The following is a 19,151-nucleotide window of genomic DNA, read 5'->3' on the forward strand; positions in this document are numbered from 1 at the left end:
TCCCTGAGGCTCCATAGGGCAGCAGAGGTTTCTCCTGCTCGCTGTTGCATGTGCACCTGGCTCTCCCTTTTCCATGTGACGGGAGTGTGTGTAGCAGCAGGGCCCCTGTGGTGCCTTTGCACTGTGTGCTTAGGGAGGCTTGTCCTCTGCCAGCAAGACAGTCTCCTGTGTTTAGCTTTAGCATTCTCTCCACTTTGCACTCTTCGGGAGCAACTGTTCTGCCTTGTCCATATCACAAAAGGCAGGATTTGCACTAACGATGCCAGCTTTCTCCCAGCCTGCTATCTCCTGTACTGAGAATGAATAGCTGGCAACTGGAGTGAGGCCTGAGCTATTCATCCCCAGTGGAAAGCTTGAGTAGCTCATGATGTCAGCAGTGTCTTGAGAGAAGAGGGCGGTTGAATGTTAATGTTTCTCCTGATTTTCCTCCACCAGCTTCATACTGTGCATTGTATTTGGGCCCTCCTCCCCTTTGTACTTATCCCTTCACTAAACATGGCTTCTTTCTCTTTAAAAAATTCTAAGTGAGATTTCTGCTATATTTTTATAGTAACACTTACTAAATTTAGGGTCTGTATCCAGAAAAATGTAAAGAAAAAGATAAAAAGAAGGTCCTATCTCAAGCTGATCTCTGTTGCTTGTATGTTTTTTAAATGTTTTGTGTCAGTACCGTTCTTCTGTTTGCTGGTCTCTAGTCACTTTCTCCAAAAGTAACTACAGTGAACAAGTTCCTTAGGTATCTGTCAAGAACAAAATTTAATGCATATAACTAGCATAAAGAATACATTATCCTTAGAAGAATTTAAACTAAAAGAACCACATAATAATACCTTGTTTTCAGCGTCTTTTTTCAATTAATAATATGCCTTGCAGCTTTTTTCATATCAGCACTTAACAGATCTAGCATATTCTGTTGATGGCTACTTGGTTTTCCATTTATGTGATGGACCCAGCAACCAGACGTCTTGTTTCCTGTTGGGCCGTTATAAACTATGCTTCACTGACCCTGGTCACACATATTTGGCCTACCTTTGCAAAATATCTAGGGAATTGCTGCATCAAACAAAGAATGGATGTTTTTACATCTTTTTTAAATAAAAATTGTCAAATTTTCCCACCACCAAGAAAGGCTACACTAATTTACAAACCTCTCAACTGCACAAGATCACATATATCTCATAACACGTAGTCCTTCATTAACATGTAAACTGTTACAAGTCTTATGGGGGAAAATATTATGTTCTTGTTTTGATTACTTCATTTATGCATAAGGTTATGTGGTTTCTTTGGTAACCTATAGTTTTCAAAGCCCATATGGGAGAAAAGTCATCTAGTAAAGCTAATTGGCATTCTTGACTGATTGCTTTTTTGGAGTAAAAGGAAGAGCACAGTGCTATGGAGACTGGGATGTTTTTACCTGTTTATTTCATCTTTTCTAAGGTTCTATGTAATTTTTTGGATACGAGGCAGAAAAAAGCTATGAAATATTCTTGGGGTCCTGTTCTCCGCATCCTGTAGTGTTTGGAGATTAAAGTGCAGATAGTTTCTGTTTGAACTTTCTCAGTACAAGTTGGTGTGGGGAAAAAGAGACAGCCCTTTGTCTTTTCCATATGGGATTAATTGTGCTGCGTTGCAGTGGGTGATTTGTCTCCTAACACAGCTGCCTGGAAACCCCAGCCCCCGAATCTTGGGACACTTCTGAATCACCTGGGAGGACAAGCCTAGAACAGGAGAGATGATCTGTTTCAGGGGTACTTTAATGTCTAGGGAGAGATTTTCGAGGATTTGTGAGCACCTTATAATCGCAGGTTAGATGATGTGTGCTTGTGTGTCTGAGTGGGCACGTGTGGCTTTTTTTTTCTAGGAACGAGGAGAGCTTTTACCAGGTTCTCACAGAGACCCTTGAATCCCAAGGGGATGAGTTGCTCGGTGTTCTAAAGATTCTTGATTTAGAGCCTATTGTGGTTCCTTAGCCGACTTCTCAGTAACTTCCAGCTTGTAGCTTGGGCACATCTGTGCGTTCTGGGCCTGATTGAGTGGCCCACTGGCTTCCTAGAAACAAATATATCTTCGTGGAACAACAAAGGGGGCTCACATTGAATACCTTTTGCTTCCTACCTTACCGTAGGGTTAGTTCCGTGCTAGAGTGGTTTTCTTGCCCTGCCCAAGCCTGAGCTGTGTCGCTCCACTTCAGCAGGCAGCCCATAGGAGTGTGGACAGGTTCGTGCTTGTCCCACCGTTGCCCTGAAATAAGCTGGTGAGAGGCCTGGCTTTCAGAATAAAGTGTCAGCTTTAGAAGGGACTTCAGTTGTCATCTGACCTGACTTACTTATTGTACAGATTTTAAACAGAGGCCGAAGAGCTTGATGGTTTAGAGAGTAGGATCTGAAGTATATCCTGGATACAAAGCCAGGCAGTACACCTTAATAGCCGTGGGATCTTGAGCGTGTTACTTTACCTCTCGGTGCCTCATAATAATAAATAATAGCTAACATATATTAAACATGATTTGCTGTGGATAATGACAGTTATATGAATAATTCCTTTTTAATCCTATGACAGCCTTATTAAATCGATTCTGTTATTCTTATTTTTTAATGATAAAGAAGTCAAGGTACATACAGAGAGGTAAAATAACGTGTGTGTGTGTGTGTTATTTCCTTCCCCCTTTTAAATCAATTACGGACCCTGTATATCCTAGTTTTCTTTCATCTGTGCTTCCTTGAAATAAAACTTTGTCAAAATTCCTCTCAAGTTTTTCTAGTATAGACCTATCCAACTCTAAACCTTCAGACTTTCTGCCTCACTTTTCACTGTCTTATGGCCCATCCCCAGTTTGCACACTGACTTTCCAGATTTTTTGCTCTGTTAATTTTTTGCCCTGGGCAAAAAACATGCTATTCATTTTTCTGAACATGCTTTTAATTTTTCTTTTGTAAAGTTTAAGAACAGAAGGAAGTTGTAAACTAGTTGCCCATAGGCCATATTCAACCCACAGGGATATTTTATTTGACCTGCATGATGTAATAGTGTTTAGAAAATTACACAGAAAAAAATCAAAATTTCTAGCATCACTTGAAAAAGTCAAAAGACCTGAAATCATTGGCCCTTTATTCTCATATGGCAACAGCCAAAGCTGAATCAGGGGTTTGTTGCTCTTGAAAACTTTAGGATGCATTACCGGCTCCACCACACCTTCACGTCCTAACCCAGGTGGTTCCGCTCATTTACATTACTTCCCTGGCCCTGTCATCTTAGGAATTTGAAGGTTTGCTTTGGGGGTTTTAGTGCAAATGAGTGGACCATAGGTAGGTAACCTGAGTACAACGACTGGATAAGAGAAAACTTCACATATAGAAGTATAATCGCAAGTTTGGATGAGGTTTCATTCATTTATATGTAAAGTGATGTCTTGTGATGTCTTGCTTGGTCTATTGCAGTGACCTCTGGGCGGTTTTCAGAACTGAGCTCCTTGAACATTCAAAGCATTAAGGAAAAGTGAAGTTTCCCCGGCTGTCGCTCTCCTTGTCTCACCATTTTCACTGCCTGTTTTAGCTGTCTGCTCACTTACTACTTCTCCCCTTTCTTGTGTCTTTATAGTTTCTGTCAATTTTTGTCAGGAACTATTAGTTCTGTGACAGGTAACAATGTCTTGCTTTGACAAGGATAATAGAGTGTTTCTTTCCCACTCAATAATAAAACTAGGGCAAGCCAGGAATTCCTGTAGACTTACCTCATAAGCTGGTGCTTTTGCGTGTTGTGTAAATGGGCAATAAATGCAAATTCCTGCTGTCAAGAAGGACTTGCTTGCTCTTAGTAACTCACCTGGCTTTGGGACCTAGATATCTGTTCTCTGGGCCTGGGCCAATCCTACTTCTGTAGAGACCAAATTAAGTGCAGCTCTGTCTTCTGAACAGCCGGGCAGTCTCTGCCACATTGCCTTTAAGGGCTGCTCATACTGTTGTGGGAAAATAGAGCCCAAGAGTTCAGCTTCAAAGGCTGGAAAAAAAAAAGTCATTCATGCTCTGCTTTCTCTCTCTTCTCTCCCACTCAGCCATCTTCACTTTTTATATGAACCTATCCAGTGCTCAGGCAAATGTTCCATCTATTAAACCCATAATAAAAAACTTGTTTTTCCCCTGAAACTATATTCCTTCCTTAAGTTCTTTATTAATGTCACCATCACTCTTGTAATGATCCTGGCTAAAATCCCAGAGTCCCATATGCCTCTTCTATTTCTTAATCCCTCTGCCATAACCAGCCTTGCTCTGTGTTAGTGCCTGGCCACTGTTTTCAGTTCTTAAAGCCTCTGCTCTATTTCAGGTCCATATTACTCTTTCCATAAGGTGTCGACTTCTAAGGTGTTGGCTAGCTTCTTAACTTGCTCTTGCTTCTGGCACACAGCACATGTCCTTAAACATACATCTGCCATTCCCCTACCCAGGAGCTCTAGAGTCCGCTTCTTATCTTTGTTTATGGCCATATTCCCCAGAACCAGTAATGTGGGATGCTCCAAGAAATTTTTTTTTTTTAATGAATGGATGACCTAGTTTACGGACGAAATGGAAACTTGTTAAGCAAGCAGTCAACCCCTTCTCTGGTGCCAGTGGCCCTTTTCCCCTTGTAGGTTGTCTTCTACATACAAACACACGTAAAGGAAAATTTATCTTTTTCAAATTCTAGTTACCCTTCAAGGTCCAAGATCAAATGGCAGCCCATCGGTGCAGCCGTCCTTGCTCTATCTCCCTGTGACATTCTCTTAAAGCGTCCTTCCTTTTTTTACTCGCTGTGTCCCCAGCACCTAGCCCAGTTTTGGTACAGAGTATATGTTGAATGAATGAAGTTTTCCCTCAGTTCTGGCAGGAAGGATCACTCTATCCAGAGCCTCTGTAAAGTACTTAGGGTCTGTGGCATTCATGTTGCATGTCTTAGTTACTGTTTTTGCCATCATTGATTATCTTTACTATGACTATGTTTTATCTCCAGATAAAAGATTATGTCTTTTCTTTCTAGTGCTCAGAAATTGCTTCTCAGAAAGGAAGCACTTGCCTTAATCTGTACTATTTGCATGTTTTCCTGTGGATTTTTAAAGACATGGCCATGTTTTATATCTGTTGCCTAGCACAATGCTTAGAATGTTATGACCTTCAGTAAATAGTGAGTGCAGTGTTACACTCCTCACGAAATAGTATGTATTTCCAAAGCTAGCTCTCTGCAATGTTTTCATTAACTCCCTAAGTGTAATAGCATGGATCAAAATGTTATCTGCAGAGAATAAACCCTTAGAGGAGGTCGTAAGGGTTCTTGCAGGGCTTTGAACGGTTTTCAATGATTTAAACTAGCGATGTAAGCAAGTCAAGAATTGTGACAAAGTTGCTTTCTAGTGTTTGGGCCACAAGGTGGAGCTCTAGAATCAGTTTCGCTGCAAAAAGACACCAGGGCCCCATTATCCTAACCCAGTAATTATCAAATTTCAGAGGGCATCAGAATCACCTGGGGAGGTTGTTAAAGTGCTGCTTCCTGGAGCACAGACCCAGAGATTGAGTTGTCGATCCAGGGCAAACCCTGTGAATCTGCCATTTTTTAATACATACCCCAGGTGATTTGGCAACTTTGCTTATCCTGCAAGGTGGAAGCTGTGATTTTTCAGAGATCTGTGTTGAATTTGCTGCTGTGTTCATTTGGACCCAGGGTCTTCTGGCTTTAGGCCAGAGCCTCCCTGTGTCTATTCATTCTCACCAAACACAAATGTGCCTTTTTATAGCAAGAGGCTTAGCTTCAGACCAGAGCATCTGGGGAATGCCTGGTGAATGTATGGGAGCTGTGGAAGCATGTTCCACTTCATATCCTCCCTTTAATACTTCCCAACTCCTCTTACTCAGGGGGAGATGATACCAGACCCCGACTCTTTTTCTTTTAAAAAAACTTCTTATGTTTAAAAATTCTCTCTCTCACACACACACTGAGAAATACTAAAATAAACTCCATTGCACTTAGCACCCAGCTTCAATAATTAACCCGTGGACAATCTTACTTCATTTATTCTTCCACTGAGATGACTCCATTTCCATGTACCTTTGTATTATTTCCTCTGTAAATACTTTAGTATGTATCTCTGAAAGATATTCTTTTTTAAAAATTGAGATAAAATTCACATGATATAAAATTAAGTATATTAAATAGTTAAAATTAGCTATGTTAAAGTGAAAGCTTCAGTGGCATTTAGTTCATTCACAGTGTTATGCAAGTGCCACCTCTGTCTAGTTCCAAAGCATTTTTATCTTTCCGAAATGAAACCCACACCCATTAAGCAGTCACTCCCCAGAATACTGCTCCCCTAGTTTTGGGCCACCACCAGTCTGCTTTCTGTATCTGTGGATTTACATGTTATGGCTGTGACCTTTAGTTTGTGTCTTGTACTTAGCGTAAAGTTTTTGAGATTCATCCACATTGAAGCATGTGTCAGTACAGTATTTCATTCCTCTTTATGGCTGAATAATTTTCTATTGTACGGATGTATATACCATATTTTGTTTATCCACCTACTGATGGACATTTGAATCGTTTCTACCTTTTGGCTATTGTGAATAGTGCTACAAGATTTATGATTAAGTATTTGTTTGAATACCTGTTTTTGGTTCTTTTGGTTCCATCCCTAAGAGTGTAGTTGCTGGATCATATGGTGATCCTATGTTAAACTTGTTGAGGAACTGCCATATTACTTTCCATGAAAAGATAATTCTTTTAAAAATCATAGTATTATTATCACACCTAAAAAATTAGCAGTAATTCCTTAATACCATTGCATATTTAGTGTTTACATTTCCTTAATTGCCTCCTAAATGTTACAGTTGGTTCTTATGGATCGAGATTTGAATAAGGTGTGTACCAAGCAATTAGTTGACATGGCTTCTAAGTCTTTGGATACTCCTACTTTTCATTTTTTTCTCTTGTAACTTATTTGTTAAAGAAACTGGATTATTTGTTTTACGGAATTTCTCGCATTTTAGAGTCTACAGGAGGCCCTTTGTATCCTCGGGTTCTGTATCTATGGGGTTCCTGGACCCAGTCCCCCATAGATGCCAAGGGGCAGCTGCACTGATTGCGTGTTTATGCCGTCATTTAGCATGTTCCCTGTTAGCTCAGTTTTTTTCATAAATTGATATTGGGTCTAGGGACTGAAACATGAAACAGTTTTAGGTTTGATTCTTTTTGGCAGGGGTTACCAAAGTATTTCATAGGTAGTGTTGTATATAACCATAAGGAAGCCAAAAATGTCTGGTTTTGTCTTTTGTTTTAAAATACATTGACTGACTTCTCAGTTCAGCTTTTTAAAATACAAATAATGCTGGTGAAGATGTGGAGAAACTGAATCAGTCATACATTGTGAATAGGAGTGTAAAATAGTACAATAGAAAATGTTTTGGTAGTTCCTTTATAAATTAAAAATGAACTTATTATCTGACCCAGCAGTTGCACTCTGGGTGTTTATCCAAGAGAGAGGAAGACTTATTTTCATATAGCGACTTGTACATGAATGTTTATAGCAACTTCATTCATAATACCCCAAAGCTGGAAACTATCCATACGTTTTTCAATCTGTAAGAAGTTTAAAAAAAAATTATAAAACTGTAGTGCATTTATACCGTAGAATACTACTTGGCAATAAAAAACAAAAAACTGAACGGTTGATACGTGCAACAATTTGAATAAACCTTAAGTGAACTGCTGCCAAGTCACTTCTCATGAGCTAATGTAACATTCATGAGATGGAGAACAAATTAGTCTTTGCCAGGTGTTAGGGTTAGTGGTAAAAGGGGCGGATGTGGCTATAAAAGGAAGTCTTGTGGTGATGGTACCCATAAGTATTGTGGTGGTGACTACTTGAAGTTATACACGTGATACAATTGCATAGAGCAACACACACACACAAATGAGTGCATGTGTAGCTGACAAAATCTGAATAAGCTCCATAGATTGTACCAATGTAAATTTCCTGGTTTTGATATCACACTATAGTTATGCAAGGTGGTAACGCTGGGAGAGTCTGGGTAAAGGGTTCAAAGAACCTTCTTCATTTTCTGTATATAGTATCGTATTATTAGCAAACAGTGACTATGTTACCTTTTCCTTTCCAATTTGGGTTCCCTTTTATTTCTTTTTGTTTTCTGATTGCTGTGGCTAAGTCTTCAAAACTATGCTGCATAAAAGTGGCAAGAGTGGCCATTCTTGTTTTGTTCCTGATCTTAGAGGAGATACTTTCACCTTTTCACTGTTGAGTATGATATCAGCTGTACGTTTGTCATATATGGCCGCTATTATGTTGAGATATGTTCCCTTTACACCCACTTCTGGAGAGTTTTATTATAAACGGTTATTGAGTTTTGTCAGAAGCTTCTTGTGCATCTCTATTGAGATGATCATATGATTTTTACTCTTTGCAAACTCTTTTTACAAGAAAATTTCTTTGCAAATTCCTCTGAGAATGACTGTCACTCTGTCACGTCTGCCTCTGTGACCCCATGGACTGTAGCCCGCCAGGTTCCTCTGTCCATGGGATTCTCTAGGTGAGGATACTGGAGTGAGTTGCCATTCCCTTCTCCAGGGGATCTTCCCAGCCCAGGGACTGAACCTGGGTCACCTACATTGCAGGCAGATTCTTTCATCTGAGCCACCAGGGAAACCCTAGATTCCTCTGAATCTATAATTATTTCACAATAAAAAGTTAAATGTAAGTAATACGTAATAGCATGCTCCTTTTAAAACTATGAATAAGGCTAAAATTCTTCCTGACTACTTCCAATCCTGGTCTCCTGCCCCCTTTCCTGAGGGTAATGAATGTTAAGAGTTTGTATATGCTTCCAGAACTTTTTCTTTGGTTTTGTATGCTTATACATGTACCTGTAGAAAATACATGGTTTTTGTTCCTATATGGAGGTATGTTTTTCACACGGATGGTGTACTGCTATGCACTTATTCTACAACTTGACTATTTCACCCATCAGTGTCTTTTGGGAATTTATCCATGTGTTAACATGTCCAGATTTATCTTGTTTCTTTTGCCAGTTAAGAACTTGAATCATCTCTCTGACTCTCTCTGTGAAGAGTCAGCTTAGATTTTTCTTCTAGGAAGTCTTTCGTGACTGCTCTCTCCTGTGTTCCCAGTGGAGGGATAGATATTCTCCCTATGTCTTGCACAGGACATATTCCCCTTATTACAACATTGTTCATATTATAGAAGGAAACTGATGGCTTTCTTGTCCCTCATTAATTCTTGAGGATGTCTTTCCCATCTTATTTCATCTTTAAATCCATGTGCTTAGCATAGTATCTAGAATAGTTAGCAGGTTTTCAATAAATGGTTATTCAGTAAGGGCATGCATATATGAGTTACATATATATGAGTTACTGAACTACAGGGAAGGATCTGAAGTGAATTACTTAGATGAATCCTTCTGGCCTTGATGTATTGTCATCTGATGCTGTTCTTTTTGCTGGGTGGAATAATTCATCTCCACCATGTAGTCAGTAAAATCTTGTTGAACCAAGAAGCAGAAAACAACTTGTTGGCCCTATTTCCGCTTCTTATTTACTGTATGGTCAGGGCCAAGTCATATAAACATTTAGGACCTAGGTCTCCTCCAATTTGAGATGAAAATAATGATACCTCCACTATCCACCTTATAGGGTTATTGTAAGGGTTAATTGATATAAAGTATATGTAAACATTTTGGAAATTAATGAAAAACATATTGCTTCTTCAAGGGTATCTGTTGTGATCTGATTCTTTTAAGAAGAATCACTGAAGAATCAGTGAATTCTATGAAGAATCAGTGAATTCTTCATAGTTTGAACTTTTTATTTTGTGATCTTAGGTTTGACCATTTGTACTTTATCTGTTGTGAGTCACATATTTTAGACAGGGATATCTTGGTATACTCTTAATAATCTTGGCTTCATTTATCCATGAATTTACCCATGTATGGAAGACTTTCCAGGAACCTTGCTAATGTTTCTGGATTCTACATAAAATGCTTTGCACTTTGAATTTGTTTTTTATTCCAATAATATACTTTGCCATTTATTTATAGGTACCTGGGAAGTGGGATGGTGTATCTGCAAAGAGAAACCAAACTAAGTATAGTTTCAGATCTAACCTGGTACTGTGTCCAGTGCTAACCAAGGTGGGGCCTGTTTATTACTTAAAATCCTTTCAAAGGAGGGATATTATTTTCCTTCATTGAGAAGGATGGTGAGGGACACTGGTAGTTTTAGAGTCCTTTGCAAATTTTTAACTGTCATTTAAAGAATTTAGGACAATGGCTTAATTTCAGATTTGCATCTGCACCAGAACCCTGTAGGGCAGCACATCACCTGAAGTTTCAGTTAAGCTCTCTCATACTTCCCTCAGAGCTACCTTCTGTGGTCCCTTAATTAAAGGAGTATGTTTGAGATGACATTTTAGAATAACGTATTTTCTTCTGAAATTACAGAAGTTTATCCTAATTGTAGGAAAACTTGGAAAGTAAAGTGAACGGTACAAAAATAAATTAACTAAATGCTATAGTTTGATTGACATATCTTCTTACTGTTCTCAGTATAGCCATCAAACTAAATGTTTATCACTATCTAATTTTAGATATGATTGGGTAGGGCATGTATTCAAAGCCTATAGAATTCACTGTCTACTTTCTGAAAATGGGTAAATGAATTTTTTTTTTAGCTTGTAATTGACTTCCTAAAGTTTGACTATTAATCTTCCTTTTGAATTTTTATCCTACAAATACCAGAAACTTGCTTTAAAGTACAAGATATAATTAAGATACGTGTTTACCTGTTAAACTATTCCTTTTTTGTTAACTGCTTATTAGCAGGTAGGTAAATTTGACTCATTTGAAGAATATGTGGTGGTGTCAGTACAAAGAAAACCTGAGTGGTCATTGGCAAATCATTTGACGTCTGGGCCACAGTTCTTTGCCTGTAATAGAAAACTGACTTAGATGTTCTCCAAGCCTCCTACTGTTTCTTTGATTCTTCTGCTGCTGTGTTGCTTCCCTCTCAAGATTAGGTTTTGTGAGCAGACAAATGTCAGGAGCCAGGTAAACCTTTGTGGAGCCTGCTTTTTTAATGTTGTAAAGTCAGAGTGTTTCAGATTGCTGCTCATGGTCCACTCGATCATGCAGCATCTGTTTATTGAATGCTGGTACGTGTCTGGCACTGTTTAAGCACTTGGAATGCACGGGGAGCGACATAAAAGGTGATATAGTCTAGTGGGAAAGGACAGATAAGAAGCAAAATAAATGGTATGTAAGATGGTGATTCATTAGTAGAAACTAAACAGGCAAGGGAGGCAGGGAGCATTGGGGAGGTTTCATTTTTGCATTGGGTATCAGAACAGACTAATTGAGGAGGATATTTGAATAAAGAAGTGAATGAATGAACCATGTTCATATCTGGGGAGGAGCATTCCCTCTGGATTTGCAAGTACAAAGACCCTGGAGCAGATGTTTGATGTGTTCTAAGGAGGCATCATGTGGTTGAAGGTAGGGTAAGGGAAAAAGAGTGCCAGGAGGTAGAGTCAGACATGAGGGATTGGTGGGGAAAGGTGTCTAGGGTCTCCGTTGGGATTATAAAGAGTTTGAGTTTTAGCCTGGTTGAAATCCACTGGCAAATGAATGACGCAGTCTGACCCAGGGTTCAGCATCCCTCTGGCTGTCATATTCAGGATGAACTGAAGCATGTGCCAAGAGTAGAGGCATGAAGACAAGGTAGGAAACTCTCTCAGTAATCCACAGGGCCATGGAATTGACTTAGGTGGTCACAAGTATTTATTAAATAGAAAATGGAAAATTGGTGCACTGCACACAGTAGATGGCAAGTTGTTTAATGAATTTATGCTAAATAAACGTGGGTGTACTGGAATACAGTATAAAATAAGCTTATTATAAAGGGTTACTATAAAAACACTTGAAAACCATTATCTTAAGGCATCTACATTTTTGCCAACTAGAACTGACTTTGGTTTTTGGACACTCAGTAAGCGGCTCCTGTATGACACAGGCTGTCTCCTGTAATCACGTCTCATCAGTCAGCACTTTGGCCTTCCCACTGCATTCCTCTCTCCTCCTCTTTTCCACTGTTTGCATAAGTGTTCTCGTAGAAGGGATCAAATTGTGATTTTTGTTTTCAAACCCTCTTCTGCTTAGCATTTTTTCTAGGCTTTGCATCTTTCCCCTTTAACAGCCCTCTGGCTTTGTGGCCTAGTTCCCTGACAGTCAGCACACCCACCTAGTTTCTTCCTCCACCATCAGGGACTGGCTGTTTACCTGCCTGTATTCCCACCCACTCCTTCTGCACCCTTACTGTTGCTGTAGCAACTGCCATCTCAGTCTCCCGCCTTCCCCTGACTTTTTTCTTCCTCCTGCCAATCTGTATTCATTAAACTCTCCCTCTCCAGCTTTGTACACTGTGAGGTCAGGGCTGATGCTTTGTAACATCTGTCAGAAGGTAGAGCCATTAATAATTTAGGATGAAGATTAAATGACTGCTTATAAAACCCTTCTCTATTTTCCACAGCTTGCAGTAAAGGGGGATTTTTTGAATAAGCAAATCATCTGATGAACTGAAATGACTGAATGCTAAGTCCCTAATTCTACAGAAAAATCATGAGTGTCCTAGGACAAATCCGTTATGGCACTGCCTTTTAATTCATTTTGAGATCTTGTATAGGGTTGAGATCTTGGTTGGTTATATGTGGCTTTTGGGATCCCCTGAGCCAAAGACAAAAACATGGGCTGTAGATCACTTCAGCTCTGTGCGTGATGCCTCTGTTCTGGAAGGTGGTGATTAGAGGCTCTGCAGTACCTGAAAGCCCAGGTTCTTCCCCTTCCAACTCGCATAAAAGAAACGGTTAAGGAAGATGTGCCAGGGATTTCCGTGACAGTCCAGTGGTTGGGACTCAGTGCTTCTATTACTATGGCCCCAGATTCAATCCTTGGTTGGGGAAGTTAGATCTTGCAGGCACGTGTGCAGCGTGATCATTTTTAAAAATAAATAAATTTTTAAAAAGGAAGATGTGAGGGGTGTGTGTATATATTATGTATATGTATATATAATGTACATATGGTGGGATACTATATAGCCACAAAAAAGAATGAAATAGTGCCATTTGCAGCAATATGGGCAGACCTAGAGATTATCATACTAAGTAAATCAGAAAGAAAGACAAGTACCATATGATATGACTTGTATGTGGAATCTTACAAAACAGACTCACAGACACAGAAAACAGACTTAGATCCCAAAGGGGAAAGGGAGATGGGGAGAGAGAAATTAGGAGTCTGGGATTAGCAGATACAAACTGCTCTATATAAAATAGATAAACGGAAAGGTCTTGCTGCTGAGCACAGGGAACTGCATCCAATATCCTATAATAAATTGTGATGGAAAAGAATATATATATATACACACACACATATATATATGACTGAATCACTTTGCTGTACACCAGACACTAACACAATGTTGTAAATCAACTAGACTTCAATTAAAGAAAGAAAGAAGGCTCCCCTGGTGACTCAGTGGTGGAGGGTGCGCCTGCCATTGCAAGAGGCACCAGTTTATCTCTGATCCAGGAACGTCCCAAGTGCTGTGGAGCAACCAAGCCCGTGCACCACAACTGCTCAGCCTGCCCTAGAGCCCAGGAGCTGTGGCTGTTGAGCCCACGTGCCCTCCAGCCTGTGTTCCGCAGCAAGAAGCCCACGCACTGCGACTAGGGGGTGGCCCCCATTTACCACAACTAAAGAAAAGCCCACACAGCCAAAAATAAATAAATAAAATGATTTTTTAAAGTGGATTTTGTTTTTAAGAAGAAAGAAAAGGTTTACAGGATTACCAAGATCTTGAATATACTTGAACAGAACTGATACGGGCTGTAACTTTTTGAACCTGTTCACTTTTTACTTAATTCTAGTTAACAGATCCTCTAGGATTTGTCCTGTTCTCTGTGTTCTGTTATAGGAAGTACAAAATGCAACCTGTATTCCTTACAGGTCATCCTGTCCTAAAGCAGAAACAGAAGGGGAGAGATTTTTTCCTACCTATGCGACATTGAATTTTCCTCTCTGGTTGACTGGCACCAGCTCTGATGTCTGTGATTTGGAATAGCAGTGCCTTGACTCCAGCCGTTTCACAGGTGTTAGGAAACTTTCACATAGTAACTCTGAGGAAATGCATGCCAGTGGGCTTTAGAAAATCTTATTGGCACTATTTGGTGAATTACTTAGTCATAAATTTATGGAAATATAGCTTCATGAAGCCAGATCTTGGAATGTTTATGGGTGCTCTATCTTGTGCTAAATGTGATACCCCCAGTCACTTTTTTGGGAAACAGCCTTGGTTTATTTCTCTTCTGTTCCAAGAGTTTAACCTTGGCCAAAGACTTTTTGTAAATGTTCTTTTTCTCCTGCCAAAGCAATAAAAAAATCCAATTGACTATTTCTGAGGGGCCAAAACACCAAAAAAGCCAAAAACCAGAGGATCACACTAATGAGGAATATTTTCCTGATGTTCTGAGGTTCTCTTGCTTTTTGTTCTGGGCCTTTTACCTGCTGACCTTTCGATCACCTCCTGTCCCATTCTTGTCGCATTTTGTTACAAATTCTTGGTTGAAGATAGGTCGAAAATGAAAGTGTTGGTCACTCAGTCATGTTGACTCTTTGCAACCCCATGGACTGTAGCCTCCCAGGCTCCTCTGTCCATGGAATTCTCCAGGCAACAATACTGAAGTGGGTTGCCATTCCCTTTTCCAGGGGATCTTCCCGACCTAGGGATCGAACCCGGGTTGCCTGCATTGTAGGCAGATTCTTCGTTCTCTGAGCCACCAGGGAAGCAGTGTGTGAAGATACGCCAGGAATTGATTTTTGCTTTCCTTTTTCTTATAGGGATATTTTGGTTTGAACTCATTTCAACTTGTTGCTAGTCCCTTCAAGATAGCGCTCATCTCATTTGGGTGTGCAATGGTAGCCACTTCTCGGGAAGAGTGGAGACACTGTCAAATTTGAGACATTCTTGTGTGTGGGTACCGTCAGTTCTCCAAAGAGTAAACAAGAAACTTCTCCTTCAGGGAATGTGTTGAGGGCAGGAAAGAAACATTTCAGGCACTGTGGGTAGAGTGGAACTCTGATCTGAAAAGGAATTGGAGTCCTTTCTCCTATTAGGCATTGGGCTGTAAAAAAAAGTGCCATGTTGTGTAGTTGGCTTTTCATTTAGCTTCTAGTAATCTGCTTTCTCTCCACCTTATTTTCGCACTCACCCCAAATTCTGAAATGGAACCATATTTTTCAAAGAGTGGTTTGAAAGTCACATGCATCATAATTAAGGTTGCTTGTTAAATTCAGATTCCTGGGCCCACTTCTCAGATTGAATTAGACTATCTGCATATAGATCCTGAGAATCTATTTGAGAAAAAGTACCAGATGATTTATCACACATCTTACCCTTGGAATCATAAACAACAGGATCTTTGACATTGTATCTTGACTTTGAGGGGAAACTACTTCTAAGCCTTTTCTTCCTGATGAACTAGATCATTCTTACCATTCTCAATAGGAGGAGCCAGCAGCAGAACCCCTGCTGAGAAATTATAGTTAATGTAGCTCACTTTCTGAATTTCAGGTGTCAGTCTATCCCTCAGAAAGGATTATTGCCCCCAAACATGAAGTATTCAGTTTTAGTAACTGCTGCTACAGTTTTGGTTGGCTTTTTTTTTTTTTGGTAGCTGTACTCTTAAACATTCTAGGAGCAGGATTCCTATGTACCTGCACTCTCTGTGTGAGAGATAGGAGTCCCCTGCCCAGAAGCTAAGGGGGGAAAAGTTAGTGACTCTTGTGGAATCCACAAACAGACTCCTGGAGAGCAGCAGACTTAGGAGCTTGGGTGGGAATGGGATGGGCCTAGATGCCTGTCCTGCAGGTCTGACTGGAATCTGCAGAGAAGTTGCTGTTAACGGATGCAAAGGGCTTTTGCCAGAGGCCCCAGCTGATGCAAACCCCTGCTGCTGTGGCTGGTGGGGTTGGCCAAGTTTCTTTTTGTTGAGTCTTGTTTCCACCCCCAACTTCTTGTCAGCCCCGTATACAGATGCAGGTTTATTTGCACACTCCAGGCTGATCTCAAATTTGAAAGGCTCTCATTGTTTTTGAGCTTAGTGTTTGGGAAACACGGCATGCCTGTGGCAGCTAGGACACCCTGTAAAGGAAATACCTGGACTCAGTAGCCCTGTCATTCATTCCGGGTATGTGTGTGAGTGTGGCCAGTGTTTAGGACGTTTTAAGAACATCGGTCTGTAGGGACTATTACTTGGGGCCTACAGCAGGACTAGGCTTCTTCTCTGATGTTTGGAGTTCTAGGGACCGTTTTTTCTAAGTCACTTCTCTCTTTCCTTCCATTTCACACTTAAAAGTCTGTTTGCCCAGGCCTTGTTTCCACACGTAACTGAGGTACTAGAGTTCTTCCCTCTGGTGAAAAGACAGCTTTGGGAGACAAAGGACTGACTGGCTAGCGATGGCACAGAATGTTTTTATGATCAGGACAGGTTGGCAAATTCCTTTGCACTGTGGTCCAGGGACTCCTTTCTTTCTTTCTTTCTTTTTTTTTTAGATAGTAATCTCTTTAATTTGTATAGCACTTAGTCAGTTATAAAGTTTTATACCACATACCATTTTATTATGTCTGTATAATGAAATAAATTTAATTGTATATAAATAATGTATTAAAGAATCTTCAGAACCAAAGTTAATATCAGAGTGTTTCAGAGGAAAGGTGACTACTTGGATTTATATTTAATAAAACAGCATGTTGAAAAAACTAAAATTGTGAATTAAATTATGTCAAATGGTCAAACATGCTAATACTAATAAATTTCAAATAAATCTTCCAGGCTCTAATTTAGATGTCTCCAGGCCCTTTCCAGCTCTGATTCCCTAAATGTATAAACTTTTTTCTTAAACTACTAGACTCTCTTTGCAAGATCACAATGTCTTTTGAAACAGAGTGAGTTAATAGCACTAATGTGGCCCTCATTTCTGTAGCATTTCCAATGCACAAGATCGGTATGTAATCTCACTTTCTTACCAGTAATTTGGTTATCCATGGACAATGAATAGTCATCCCTCTATAATAAAACAGTGTCCAGGTAGTCAAGGAGACTGACTACTAGAAAGATAAGTTACCTAGTACTGTATAATTGTTAATGTTCATGGTCATCCTAGTGAACTGTAAAATTGGAAGTATCTTCTGAATCATCATAATAAATACTTTTGAACCATACCATCTGACTTTTTAAAAATGTTATGAACATTATGAAGCTACAGAAGAATACTGGATGAATCAGAATATACCAGTCTCTAGTAGAAGCTGGATAAATGGAATTAAGTTAAAGTATATTTTAAAGCTAAATATAAACTCATTGGGAACTGTAAAGAGAAGCAAGTCATCCTGCTTTTCTAATTGTTGTAACTGCTGGCTCTGTATTTAATTTAAATTTTTTCTTTAATATTTATTCTTGAGTTATGCCATATGGAATATAAAAATTCTCTGAACAGATTGAAAATTTAAAAATAAGTGCATAAGCAATAAAGTCATTATTATTTTTAAAAATCCAGAATAAACTAGAGTATCTTGTTTTGCTGGCTGATGGTTTCTGTGTCTCTAATTCAAAAGACAGATATATTTCTTAAATACCATCCATGATAGTTAGGGTGGACACCACTGATTTCCCAGGGTCTTGACAAGTAACTTTGCTTATGTAGCTCAGGTAAATAAAAGAACTAATCATTTTAATATGTCTTTTCATTCAAGATGCTTGTTGTATCTTATTCCTATAAACTTAGTGGTAATTCAACTTTTGGAGATTGAAGAAAGGAACCGCAAAGTTAAATAACTTGTTTTAATGTAATCAAGGAGTCATCTCTGTCCTTTTTATTACCTTCTAGCCCCCTGCGTAGGAACACCTTTCTGCCAGAATTCAGATGTGCAAGGCTGACAGGAGGTCCTGGTTATGAAATGCAGCGTTTTTTGTTTTTTTTTTTTTTTTGCAGACTCTCATCCTGCCTGCCTCATGCCTGATCCATGTGCTTTCTGCCTTTCAGTTCTCTCCTGCGGTATGGGGGCAACCTGTCCCTCCAAAGTGCCATGAGTGTGCGATTCAACAGCAATGGGACCCAGCTCCTGGCCCTGAGGCGTCGCCTGCCCCCCGTGCTCTATGACATCCACTCCCGCCTGCCTGTGTTCCAGTTTGACAATCAGGGTTACTTCAACTCTTGCACCATGAAAAGCTGCTGTTTTGCGGGAGATCGTGACCAGGTGCGTGCCTTCTATCTCCTGCATCCCACATTCTTGCTTTCCTCATATTGTTCTTATGTACTGGTCTTTATTTCCCTTTAGCCATGTCAGGTAGAAACAGTTGAAACAGTAAGGGTCTGGAGACATTCCATCTTAATAGTGAGTTTCTTCATCAGAGTTGCCTTTGGATAATATGAGGTATACACCATAAACCACAATATAGTTCTGAGCAACCTACATCTGCCGAGTTTGTGAACAGATTTTAAGACTCTAAGAATGTGTCGTATCAGAAGAGAGGAGGAAGTCCATAGAAAATTAGCCTGCCAAAAAGGACACCTTTTTTTTTTTTTGATATCAGTGAAACACTGTGGGTACCAGCTAAGAGACATACATCTTGAATAGCCCTTTTGGGTGGCATCTTTTTCTTGGATGAAATGGGCTGTGCAACTTTGAGAGGAAGCCAGATGCTGACTCTCTTCCTTTATATTGCCAGCACCACAACTGGGAAGGAGAACCGAAGCTGTGAAGTTCCCTGCCTTTTCACAGTCTTACTGGGAGTCGAAATACTGATGTTGCCTTAGAGCTGGCAGTTTAAAAACATACCAGTACCTTGTCAATCTTGGCCATAGAAGTGCTGGAGTGAGTGTCAGTGAATGGACTGGTTGGACTGGTCTGAGTAACCAAGTTTTAGCAAAGGCAAATATAAAGGAAGACTGATCAAATAATGTGTTTTTTTTCTTCTTCTGAAACACAACAAATCTCATCGCTGTTGCGCATCTAGATTGGAAAAAGAAACCTTAGTTTCTTGCTAA

The 19,151-nt window shown here is 39.8% G+C and overlaps 1 protein-coding gene across 3 annotated transcripts in view; it reads left to right on the forward strand.

Annotated features, from left to right (window-relative positions):
• DCAF5 (DDB1 and CUL4 associated factor 5) overlaps positions 1-19,151 on the forward strand; it is a 94,726-nt gene that overhangs the window by 31,680 nt on the left and 43,895 nt on the right. For all 3 annotated transcript variants that reach the window (XM_018054043.1, XM_005686012.3, XM_018054042.1), the window contains one exon: positions 18,147-18,360. In XM_018054043.1, the coding sequence (XP_017909532.1) occupies positions 18,147-18,360 (214 nt within the window). The remainder of the gene's footprint in view (positions 1-18,146; positions 18,361-19,151) is intronic.

Source organism: Capra hircus, chromosome 10 (assembly GCF_001704415.2).
Source record: "Capra hircus breed San Clemente chromosome 10, ASM170441v1, whole genome shotgun sequence".
NCBI lineage: Eukaryota > Metazoa > Chordata > Mammalia > Artiodactyla > Bovidae > Capra > Capra hircus.